At 47.6% G+C, this 12195-nt stretch overlaps 1 protein-coding gene across 1 annotated transcript; it reads right to left on the reverse strand.

The window, feature by feature from the left end:
* Positions 1 to 119: 119 nt before the first annotated feature.
* LOC121305017 (centrosomal protein CCDC61-like) lies at positions 120 to 10833 on the reverse strand. The gene is made up of 13 exons (XM_041236501.1): positions 10656 to 10833; positions 8602 to 8793; positions 7792 to 7874; positions 7115 to 7275; positions 6594 to 6746; positions 5801 to 6011; positions 5558 to 5640; positions 3952 to 4193; positions 3699 to 3777; positions 2761 to 2967; positions 2060 to 2126; positions 1865 to 1940; positions 120 to 1118 (listed from the first exon to the last, which is right to left on the reverse strand). The coding sequence occupies exons 2-13, from the start codon at positions 8747 to 8749 to the stop codon at positions 1024 to 1026; spliced, it is 1605 nt and encodes a 534-aa protein (XP_041092435.1). The 5' UTR covers positions 8750 to 8793; positions 10656 to 10833; the 3' UTR covers positions 120 to 1023.
* Positions 10834 to 12195: the final 1362 nt, after the last annotated feature.

Consider the following 12195-nt stretch of genomic DNA (forward strand, 5'->3'; position numbering starts at 1 on the left):
CCTCTGATACCAGCACCATTTCAATCCCAGCATGTCAACCACTATAACCACTGGAGCTTACTGGGATGCTGGGACTGAACACACACAAACACTGACACAACATCACACATTTTGTCAAGCTCTGGGTTTAATTTAAAAAAAATAAGGCTTTTACAAAAAAAAATTAAAAACACACAGGCTCGATTGATATGGCTAAAATCATCCCCGGCCCCACGACCCCTGCTTTTAATACTTCCAAGTATTCACCCCTAATTCTGGAGGGATTTTACACAGCGTGTAGCGGCACCTGGCTGCCTCCACTGTCAATGCGCTCTTCCTGTTCAACTATGCCTAGTCTGGACTCTACAGGCGCCAAGTAGACTAACCAGCGGCTTCATCAGAGTGACCAGCAGAGCAGGGCTGCAAACAGCCAGCTCCAGGGGGGAAGGGGTTAACGACGCAGCGCGTCACTGCCGTGAGGACTCATTCAGGGGCTTTTTGTTTTTGTTTCTCAAAAGTGCACAAAAACTAGAAAGTAAAAAAACAACATTAGAAATCTTGATGTTGATTCAATTAATTAAAAAAAAAAAAAAGTAATAACTGAGTTACCCAGTGGAGAATGGAAACCAGTGTCTGTACCCTTATGACGCAGTCCCAGTTCAAACCACAGGACTCCAGTGAAGGACCGGCTCACTGCGCTATGAAAGAGTCCACCCAGAGCCCCCTGCCCCTCAATCTCAGTGCGAGAGAGATGCGCACAGGAGTCCCTGAGAGCATAGCATCTCGCCATGGAGTCTGTCAATATGAGCTTCATTAGCCAGTGTGTATAAGTAACAAGATCAGGGACGTCTTATTAAACTCATAGTAAAACCAGGAATGGAGTCAGACTCAGGGTCACTGTGGGTCAAACAGACTCGGGCCTTTTGATATCCTGGGGTTGGGCCAGACTCGGGGACTCTCGACATGCTGGGGCCAGACTCGGGGACTCTCGACATGCTGGGGTCAGGGCCAGGTCCCTCCTGTAGCTGTGCGCTGGGGTCACGGCTAGGCTCGTGTGTCCAGGTTCCTCATGTACTCCTGCAGAGCCTGCAACCGAGCGTCGATCTCAGAGAGGTCAGCGCCAGGGCCAAACGAGTTCTCTGAAGAGACACACAGACACTGTTACACACTGATACTGTGATAACCACACACACACACACACACACACACACACACACGCAGTGTTGCACTCGTGGACAGCACATTACATCATTGACGCTATAACCTTAACACAGAAACCCATGAACTACACTCCCACCCACCATGACATCACTCTCAATCAGTAGCACTGGAAATAAAGTGGGTTATAAAAATCAAACAAAAAAATGCAGTTTAATTTTTTAAAAATAAAACTAAATGCGTTAGTACTTCTGTTATTGTTATTGAAGAGTTTCCGAAAAGTGAGAAATAGAAATTACTGATTTTCATCATCGATTTTGAACCATTCAACTAAAAATAAAGAATAAATAAAAAAAATTAAAAAAAACTTTATACAAAAACAAATAAACAAATAAAAGCGCTTGAGCAGTAACTCTGTGCAGCACAATTGAGCGAGTTTCAGAGCTGGATCTGAAAGCCTATGACAGCGGCAGGGGGAGGGGCCAGTACGGAGTGCAGCTCAATCACGGCTACAGAAACACTCTGCTGGGAGACGGGTGGAAACACTTGACAGCAGCACTGTGCTTTCACAAGCGGCTCCACTGGACAGCAGGGTAACCGTCTGCCAGCCTCTATTAGGATATCAGCAGAACTGAAGAGGTTCTCAAGTACTTGTTGTGGGTTCTGTGTTCTGTTTTGTTAGAGGGTTCTGTACTGGTTCTGTTTTGTGTAGGGATCGGTTCCGCACCTTTATCGCTAGAGCAGTTCTTCCGAGTCGGAGTGCTGGACATGCGCTTCTTAGGACCACCGGACCCTCTGCGAGGCTGAAAGAGAGGAGTGAGGGAGGGGGTCTGTAAAAATACTATGCAAATCTTGACCCAGCACAGAGAGAGAGAGGTAGAAAGGCCCTGCAGAGAACTGAGGTGCTCCGAGTTGTACTCACCAGTCCAGGAGCGTTCCACAGCACAGAGCCCAGGGGCCGACCTGCCTTCCTGCCTCCAAGACGAGCACTGAAACACAGAGAACAGCACTCAGACACAGTGTATACAGCACAACCACAGACAGCAGCACTCACACAGTCTACACAGCATGGAAACACAGAGAGCAGCATTCACACAGTCTACACAGCACTGAAACACAGAGAGCAGCACTCACAGAGTCTACAAAACACTGAAACACAGTCTACACAGCACAAACAGAGAGCAGCACTCACACAGTCTACACAGCACAGAGAGCAGCACTCTGTCTACACAGCACAGAAAGAGAGCAGCACTCACAGTCTACACAGCACAGAGCAGCACTCTGTCTACACAGCACAGAAAGAGAGCAGCACTCACAGTCTACACAGCACAGAAACAGAGAGACAAAAGGAAGCACCAAGACAGTCTACATAGCACTGAAACACAGAGCAGCACTCACTGTCTACACAGCACTGAAAACACACAGCAGCACTCACACAGTATAACAGCACTGAAACAGAGAGAAGGAAGCACTAAGACAGCAAGAGAGCAGAACTGAGACGCACTGTACACAGCACTGAGACAGACAGCTCGATACTTAGAAAAACAGACAGACACACAGGCAGACAGATAATTAGAAAGACACACACAGAGAAACAAACAGACAGACAAGAGACAGACTGACCTAGACGGGAGTGGCTGTGACAACTCCTCCAGCTCAGCCAATGAGCTTGCAGAAGACCGCCTGCTCCTCACACTCTCTGTCGAGGAACTCCGGCCCCTTCCTGCAGACCCCGCCCTCCTGCCCAGGGGGCGTGTCTCTCTGGAGCGGGGCCGCCCCCTCTCACTGCTGGGAGGAGTGGCCAGCAGGTCCCGACGAACGTTTCGCTGGCTGGAGAGAGAAAGAGAGAGGAGACAGTGAGTTAAGAAGGAAATAAGAGGCAGATAGGAGGAGGGAGGGGGAAGGAAAGTGGGGAAGAGAGGGGGTGGGGCAGCAGGAGAGGTTTGTAGAAAGAGGGGAGACGGTACAGGAATGGAAGGGGGAGGAGAGGGTGGAGGTAGAGAGAGTTGATTTGATCGCATGCAGCTCAGATAGGGTCATTTTGTAAAATGAATAATAAATGAAAGCAGATGATGGTGTCCTGTTCAGGGATACTAAGATATTCACAGATCTGACCAAGATTCATCATCACTGGATCAGACACAGGTGAAAGTGTAGCACAGAGAGAGGGTACACTTAACACATGACTCTATTGTAGCCGTCAGCAGGGACCTGCACATTCACAGAGCTAACTCTTCACATACAAACTACTGAAAGAGGCTGCAGGCTGCACTACGCTGTGCAGATTTCTGCTGCCTTTCTTTTCCCCTTTCATCAAAAAAACTCCTCTTTCTGTCAACTTGCTAGAATATTTGTCTCCGAGGTCTCTGTATTTTGTACAGTGGAGAATGCAATGTGTCTCTGATTCAGTCTCTCCACTGCCTGTCGCTCTGGTCACACAGTCGAGCCTCTCTGGGCTTCCAGTGTGTCTGCCTGTTTCAATCTGCAGCTTGTGGTCACTGATTCTGAATTTGGTTAGGATCTGTCTGTCTCTTGGTTTTTTCTCTCCCTCTCCCTCTTACCTCCTCCTCTCCGCCTCTCTCTGTCTCTGCTCCTTGTCTTTCACGTAGGCTGTGGGGTCAAAACGTGGGACTCGGGTTCCTGTGAGGAGCACACTCCATCAGAACCACACAGACAAGCAAAGCCAAACTCAGTTTCTTCTAGTTTCAATAATCCTCACTGAAGCCAGATGCCTGTCTGCTTGACTCCGTTTCTGTCCTCGACCTCCCCTCCCCTCCCCTACCCTACACACTCAGCTGGTCAGTGGTCTCTCACCTGAAGGGGAGAGGCGTGGAGGAGCTGGCCGTGGTCCTGTGGATCCTGACCTCTCCCGTGACCTCTCCCTTTCCCCTCCAGCCCAGCGCTCTCTCCGCTCCCTCGACACAGATCTGACGGGTCCTGCAGAGTCTGCTCTCCCCCGACTCCTCTCCCTCTCCCGGGACACAGAGCGCCTCCCCTCCCCCTCCTCTCCCCCCCGGGATAGGGAGGAGCCAGAGCGCTGCAGAGGGGTCATCCTGCTGTGGAGAGACAGAGGGACACATTTACAGACAGAAACACCCCTACTGTTAATATCAACTTTCATGACAATGGGATAAGTAGTTTTGCAGATAAGAACATAAGAAGAACATAAGAAAGTTTACAAACGAGAGGAGGCCATTTGGCCCATCTTGCTCGTTTGGTTGTTAGTAGCTTATTGATCCCAAAATCTCATCAAGCAGCTTCTTGAAGGATCCCAGGGTGTCAGCTTCAACAACATTACTGGGGAGTTGATTCCAGACCCTCACAATTCTCTGTGTAAAAAAGTGTCTCCTATTTTCTGTTCTGAATGCCCCTTTTTCTAAACTCCATTTGTGACCCCTGGTCCTTGTTTCTTTTTTCAGGCTGAAAAAGTCCCTTGGGTCGACACTGTCAATACCTTTTAGAATTTTGAATGCTTGAATTAGGTCGCCACGTAGTCTTCTTTGTTCAAGACTGAACAGATTCAATTCTTTTAGCCTGTCTGCATATGACAAGCCTTTTAAGCCCGGAATAATTCTGGTCGCTCTTCTTTGCACTCTTTCTAGAGCAGCAATATCTTTTTTATAGCGAGGTGACCAGAACTGAACACAGTATTCAAGATGAGGTCTTACTAGTGCATTGTACAGTTTTAACATTACTTCCCTTGATTTAAATTCAACACTTTTCACAATGTATCCGAGCATCTTGTTAGCCTTTTTTATAGCTTCCCCACATTGTCTAGATGAAGACATTTCTGAGTCAACAAAAACTCCTAGGTCTTTTTCATAGATTCCTTCTCCAATTTCAATATCTCCCATATGATATTTATAATGTACATTTTTATTTCCTGCATGCAGTACCTTACACTTTTCTCTATTAAATGTCATTTGCCATGTGTCTGCCCAGTTCTGAATCTTGTCTAGATCATTTTGAATGACCTTTGCTGCTGCAACAGTGTGCATAGATGGAACATAGATGGAAGCTTGTGCAGAGTGACTCTTGTACCACTTCATCCCAGGCAGGGATTATAATGCTAGGGTGCTGCAGCCTTCCTGTGCTTTAGCCTGTGGTGCAAGAGTCTACCCAGCTGCTGGTTTTTTATTGACATTGTTACACCCCTCCCTGATGTAAACTGACTCTCTCAACTTGCTTGATAACTTACTCACTAAAGATCATCTCTAATAAAACAGAATGAAATAAAAACCCAGATTAGCTGCTCATGAGAAATCCTTTAACCTCATTCATTCCTTCCCTGAAACTGTCTCCCCAACTAACTCCTACCATCAACGAGAACCAAAGCAGCTGCTGGCTACTGGCTAAATCAATTCATGTGCGAATATCAAATACTTGTGGTATCAATGATGCCGCTGCCCCACCGCCTCACCCCTTCCTGCACAGCGCCAGCTCATTGGTCAGACTCTTCACTCGAACCCGCAGACTCCTCTCAGACTCCTTCAACTCCTCCAGCTAGAGAGAGGGATGAAGGAAACGGATTACAGTCTCTGTGCATTTGCAGTCTCAGTGTTTGTGGGCAAACGGGGGCTTTAAAACTACAGGATCCTGTAGATTAAACTCTTGTTAAATATCTGTAAATTGTCTGTACTCCTGCTCTCTCTCTCTCTCTCACCTGTTCCTGTAGTTGTCTGTACTCCTGCTCTCTCTTGCTCTGTGCTCTCTTGTTCCTTGTCCTCTCTCTCAGCAGTTCTTCCTCTAGACTGTGCACCACATCCTTCAGAACCCTGACCCCTCGTGGGTCACTGTGGGGTCGTGATCCCTCTGCCTGCATCCTCTCCAGGGCCCCTGCCAGCACCTCCTTCTCCTGACGCAGCTTCGCCAACCTGCAGCAGAGACACATTACAGCACAGAGTCACACACAGCACAGAGACACACACACAGCACTTTCATACCACAACTCACTGGTGCCTCATCCTGCAAACATGGCAGTGTTCACAAGAACCTCATTACGCTACCTTATGTTGTCCGTATCAGTTATACACAGTGCCATCAGAAATGTTTAAGCAAAAGTTGAAAAAAATAAATGCCTAGTTTATTTAGCTATGAATCACCCTTCTCCCCCTCTTCTCTCTCAGCTCCTCTCTCACATACTCTGCTCTGAGTCGGTGTGTCTCTTGAGTCCTTGCCGGTGTGTGCAGCCCCCTCTCCCCTCTCCCTCTCCTCCCCTCTCCCCTCTCCCCTCTCACTCTGCTCTGAGTCAGTGTGTCTCCGAGTCCTTGCCGGTGTGTGCAGCCCCCTCTCCCCTCTCCCCCTCTCCCCTCTCCCCTCTCTCCCCTCTCCCCTCTCTCCCCCGAGACTCAGCCACACTCTGGCTCTGAGTCGGTTGTGTCTCCGAGTCCTTGCCGGTTGTGTGTGAGCCAGGGCTCTCTCTCTCTCCCTCTCCCCTCTCCCCTCTCCCCTCTCACTCTGCTCTGAGTCGGTGTGTCTCCGAGTCCTTGCCGGTGTGTGCAGCCCCCGCTCCCCTCTCTCTGAGCTCTTCTCTCAGCTCTCTGATCTCTCTCTGCAGCCGCGCTGGGTCTGGTTTGCCCTGGTACGGCAGAGGCAGGGGGTAGTGGATTCTGCAGAGACACAGATACACAGCCACGTCACGCGCTGAGAGAACACAGCACAGCATACCAGCAACACAATGAACAAGTCACTGGATAAAACCGTTACAGGGTCAGTCCACAGCAACTGGACCAATGGGCCCCACCCCTCATCTCAGATTCTCTTGATACTGCATGTAGAAGTACCTGCAATCTCAAAATAGCAGCTCTCGACTCTCAATAATTGTTACAGTAGCGAACAAAAGAGGGGAGGGACAGAAGGGAGGAGAGGGGAAGGAGTAACTGTTAACAAAATAGTTCCAGACATGTGTATTTCCATTTTAAAACATGATATCTGGTACTACACTGGGTTAAAGAAATCTCAGTTTACAAGCACCTACCTGTCGAACTCCACCGAGTAGATGAGAATGAGGTAGCGCTTTGCGTTGAGCGCCGAAGACTTTGATGAAGGGCGGGGCCGGGACCCAAGCCCCGCCTTCCTGGTCCGCAGCAGCTCCAGGTCACTGTAAGTCAGGAGGTCGAGGGTCACGGACTCGCTGCTCTGAGGAAACAGGGATTAGAGAGAGGGTGAAAACAGCGACCCAAACAAACATCGACAAACCAGGTCTGCACCCGCCCTCACTCTCACTGTGATTAGTCACATACATCGACCAATCACCACTTGCAGTAAAACAAAGCATGATCTGGTTTATGATAACAGGTGGTGCTCCGTTTCGTAAAACACTGCTCCGTTGTTTGTGCGCCGCACGTTCCTTTAAACCTGAATTTCTGAAAACAATTTATTAATCGAAACCACGCGCTTCACAGTGATGTCATGTGCGGTCAGTACCCCGCCAGTTTGCTACTCGTCTAGTCGACTGTTCGGCACCTCCCTTTCACCTACGACCCCAGCTTCCTAACCTGAGAGGAGTTCTCCCCACCTTAGACATACTAGGGGAAACGTCATTAATTCAATGACAAACATTTCAACTGGAAGTCTTTCTCAGTGTCTTCAGTGTAAATCCAATGACAGACGTTTTAGAAATACTAAAGGAATCATGATGAATGCCAAAGTCACCTTGGTCAGGGCTGACTCCAGCATGCTGCAGAAAATTGCAAACTGCTTGAAGTTCCCAGTTTTCCGTGTCAGATCCTCGATGTCTGAAACAAAGGGAGCAGAGAGGAGGTCAGAGAGGGAGTGGGGAGCAGAGACACACACAGAACTCGAGAGAGACAGAGACACACAGAACTCGAGAGAGACAGAGAGACACAGAACTCGAGAGAGACAGAGAGACACAGAACTCGAGAGAGACAGAGAGACACAGAACTCGAGAGAGACAGAGAGAGACACACAGAACTCGAGAGAGACAGAGAGAGACACACAGAACTCGAGAGAGACAGAGAGAGACACACAGAACTCGAGAGAGACAGAGACACACACACAGAACTCGAGAGACAGAGAGACACACACACACACACACAACTCGAGAGACAGAGACACACACACACAACTCGAGAGACAGAGACACACACACACAACTCGAGAGACAGAGACACACACACACACACACACACAACTCGAGAGACAGAGACACACACACACACACGAGAGACAGACACACACACACACACACTCGAGAGACAGAGACACACACACACACACACTCGAGAGACAGAGACACACACACACACACACAACTCGAGAGACAGAGACACACACACACAACTCGAGAGACAGAGACACACACACACACACACACACAACTCGAGAGACAGAGACACAGAACTCAAGAGACAGAGACACACACAGAACTCAAGAGAGCCAGACACACAGACAGTGACCCATACACTGGCACACCCACACTGAGATACAGATAGTGTCACTCACACGCCGAGTCAAACTGCCCCCTCCACTGATCCGCACTGAGCATGTCCGACACCTCCACGTCCAGAAGCTCCGCCCCCGATGACACCCTGACCGAGAACTCCGCCCCTCGGAACTCCAGCTCCGCCTGCACACTCAGCCCCGCCTCCATCACCACGTCCTCCAGTCACAGAGCTCTCTAACACAGCTGACAGGCTGAGGAAAGGAAGGAGAGGGGTTTATTCATCAGTCCTTGATCCATCACTTCAAAACACTCAAGCATACACGAGGGGTACAACAACTTCTAGTCTCCACTTAAATATATGAATGACTCCTGTATTTGATGTCTGGTTACTACATTTTTAAAAACAGCTTGGATCTTTTTATTAACCCTTTGCGGTCCTATGTTGGATCAGGTCCGACATTCCAAAATTCTCGTTCCGGTCCAATGTCAACGTAAAACACACATTGCATGTAAAATCAGTTGGACCGGATGAGTCTGACAGGCGCAGAATTCTATGGATAGCAAATGGTTAATATTCTAAAATGTCACTTGTATGTAATGCAGGGGTGGCCACCCCACTCCAGGTTTAACAGGTAAAATCACATAATGAGCTGCTTCAGGGTCTGGATGGAGGTTTACTTGGGTCAGTTCATTTAGGGCAGGGTTGGCACACAGACCAGGAGTGGAAGGGCCAACTTAGGCCACCCCTGTGTTAATGCACAGAAACCGTGCGATTAGTTTCTGATATCCGCTGAGATGGACGCTCCCCCTCACAGTACACAAGGTAAACTGGGACACACACGGGTAGATCATGACCAAGCACTCTTTCAGAATGTGAATAGACATTTCAACATGCTTCAATTGACCTGTTTTGCACATTGGCCACACAGGTCTCAACTGTGCAGTTTAGAAAGACACAACTGATTTAGCACACTTGTATTTTCATTTTAAACAATGACATCAGCCACTACACTGGGTTCCATTTCACAGGAAATCTCTTCCACTTCCACTCCTGGGTCATTTCACCTCAGAAGACATTTCTGGGTCATGTTACTGGCTGAAAGCATGTCAGTCAATAGAGGAAGCAGCTGATTGGTTTGTGACAGGAAGGACACCTGGGAAGGGGTGGGGACAATCTCACCCTCTTGGTAAAAATACCCAGGAAGTGCAAAGCTAACTGAAAACATGGCTTGCAAACAGAGTCCTTTCAACTACTGTGGTAGGCCATATCATGTTTTAAAATTCAAATACACGCTTGTGTGCTTCTTTCAGAACTACACGTGTCAGACCTGCATAGTAAATGCAAACTCTAATATAGCCTGTGCTGTCTTCAACCCTAATATTGAGTGTGCTGTCTTCAACCCTAATATTGAGTGTGCTGTCTTCAACCCTAATATAGCCTGTGCTGTCTTCAACCCTAATATAGCCTGTGCTGTCTTCAACCCTAATATAGCCTGTGCTGTCTTCAACCCTTATATTGAGTGTGCTGTCTTCAACCCTAATATAGCCTGTGCTATCTTCAACCCTTATATTGAGTGTGCTGTCTTCAACCCTAATATTGAGTGTGCTGTCTTCAACCCTAATATAGCCTGTGCTGTCTTCAACCCTCTTCAACCCTTATATTGAGTGTGCTGTCTTCAACCCTAATATAGCCTGTGCTAACCCTCTTCAACCCTAATATAGCCTGTGCTGTCTTCAACCCTAATATAGCCTGTGCTGTCTTCAACCCTTATATTGAGTGTGCTGTCTTCAACCCTAATATCAACTGTGCTGTCTTCAACTGTAATCACACACACACTACTGGTACAAAGTTTGGAAACAAGACATCTCGCAAGCAGAACGGCCCCCTGAAATGTTCCCCCTTTTTTTTCCACTAGACTGGGATGGGGAGTTGGTTACCGGATAACCTTCTCACTAAATATCTTTGTACCTCCCTTAAAAAAATGCAAGCGCAATGCAACGACATTACAAGCAAACAAACCCAGCACACATTAAGGATTGCCTCTCTGAGCACCGCTTTTAACCCTTTACCGCATTCATTGTTATTGTACGAGTTTAAAATACATCCACTCACCCGCTTTCCAGCGTGAGATTCAAACCCTCAGATAAAAACAATTCCAATAAAGGGCTAATTAAAATCTGACACTGAAGCCAGTCTGAAGCTCTTAGGCTCGCCTCACTCGCTCTCTCTCTGCGGCCGTTTCATCTGTTGAGCGAAGCGGGGCAACAGCCGGGAGCCGCCGGCACCCTTCGCCCCACCCACACGGGACGCCATTCGTCAAAGAAAATACTCACGCACTGTCATTGGACGACATATTTGTCGATTATTCGAACGTCACCTTTCTGGACCAATCCTCTGTCACCACTCTAGCGTGATTGGTTGCGTATCGTTACATGGCCGTACGACGTAAGGAGCAGGTTCCTCACGGATTCGGTGCACTCGGTGTCAATCAAGTTAAATTCCCACCCTTTCAGCCCGCGTCCTCTTTACGCACGGTAAACCCGCAGGGTGTTCTGGGATTTGTAATAATAATAATAATAATAATAATAATAATAATAATAATAATAACATGTAAGGAGATAATGTTAATAAAGCTAATAAGAGTTAAGAGAATGCATTTTAGAAATGGTCAACACTCCTTAAAGGGGCAGTGATAATGTTAATATTGCTAATAAGAGCTAAGAGACTAGTTTAAGACTTTTAAAGGGATGATCAGAGATAATGTCTGGAATATTTATTTCTGGCTCCATATTCACGTTCCGGTCGCTTTATCAGGACATGTCCCTGACATGGACTTACCATTTCCCAGCACGTAGTTGTACAGCATTCACTTTGCATTGTATATCATGTAGTTTGCATTGTACAGTATGCAGTGCACATTGTACAGTATGTAGGCTCTGATGTAGTACCACAGTACAGTACTGAAGTACAGACCCTGTCCATTGTGATTTGGTTGCACCTCTACCCATTTCATTATTTAACAAATCATATTATTCGCTGAGCCTTTTCAGTGTCTTTGACTGGACTTCCTAAATCTCCTGATGTGGCTATGAGGAGAGGTCCTGAACATATTGTGAAACATGAAGGCTTTGTTACCATACCACCTCCAGAACAACCCGAGGATCTCTTCCCAGTAGACACTGCCTCGGTCTTAGTGCTGCATGAAGCCAGTGCTGGATTATCCACAGGCGAGGGTCGCTGGTGTTGATCGGGCTAATTTTCTACTCCAAATGAAACAAGTGAAGAAACAGCTGCTTGAGGTTGTGATTTTACTGCTTTTCTTACACTGGAGAACAGTGATTCACACAGGCCCAAGCAGCTGTTTCTCCACGAGTGACCCTCACCTGTGGAGAGCTTAATCTGTATAATAGAATAATGGGTTTGTGCAGCTCTATTCTGGCACACCTAAAACACTCAGTATCACCCACAGAAATCATCTTTCTACTTTGCCTTTCATTGTGTGTGTAAGAGATCAGGGAGTGACAGACATCGTGTTTGAATCTAGGTTGATCACTGTAGCGCATTCTCACACTAGAGGGTCAGTTTCATGTTGTGTGTTTGCAGAACACTCCCATAAAGATTTTACTAGAACCCTGCAAGAGACGTTTTTGCT

This window comes from Polyodon spathula, chromosome 40 (assembly GCF_017654505.1).
Source record: "Polyodon spathula isolate WHYD16114869_AA chromosome 40, ASM1765450v1, whole genome shotgun sequence".
Taxonomy (NCBI): Eukaryota; Metazoa; Chordata; class Actinopteri; order Acipenseriformes; family Polyodontidae; genus Polyodon; species Polyodon spathula.

Coding starts and splice junctions, on each gene's coding strand:
- LOC121305017 (XM_041236501.1), bottom strand. CDS start 8,749: ATGGAGGCGGGGCTGAGTGTGCAGGCGGAGCTGGAGTTCCGAGGGGCG. Junction 7,875..8,601: donor GGGGCAGTTTGACTCGGCGT/GTGAGTGACACT, acceptor CCTTTGTTTCAG/ACATCGAGGATCTGACACGG. Junction 6,747..7,114: donor TACTCGGTGGAGTTCGACAG/GTAGGTGCTTGT, acceptor GTGTCTCTGCAG/AATCCACTACCCCCTGCCTC.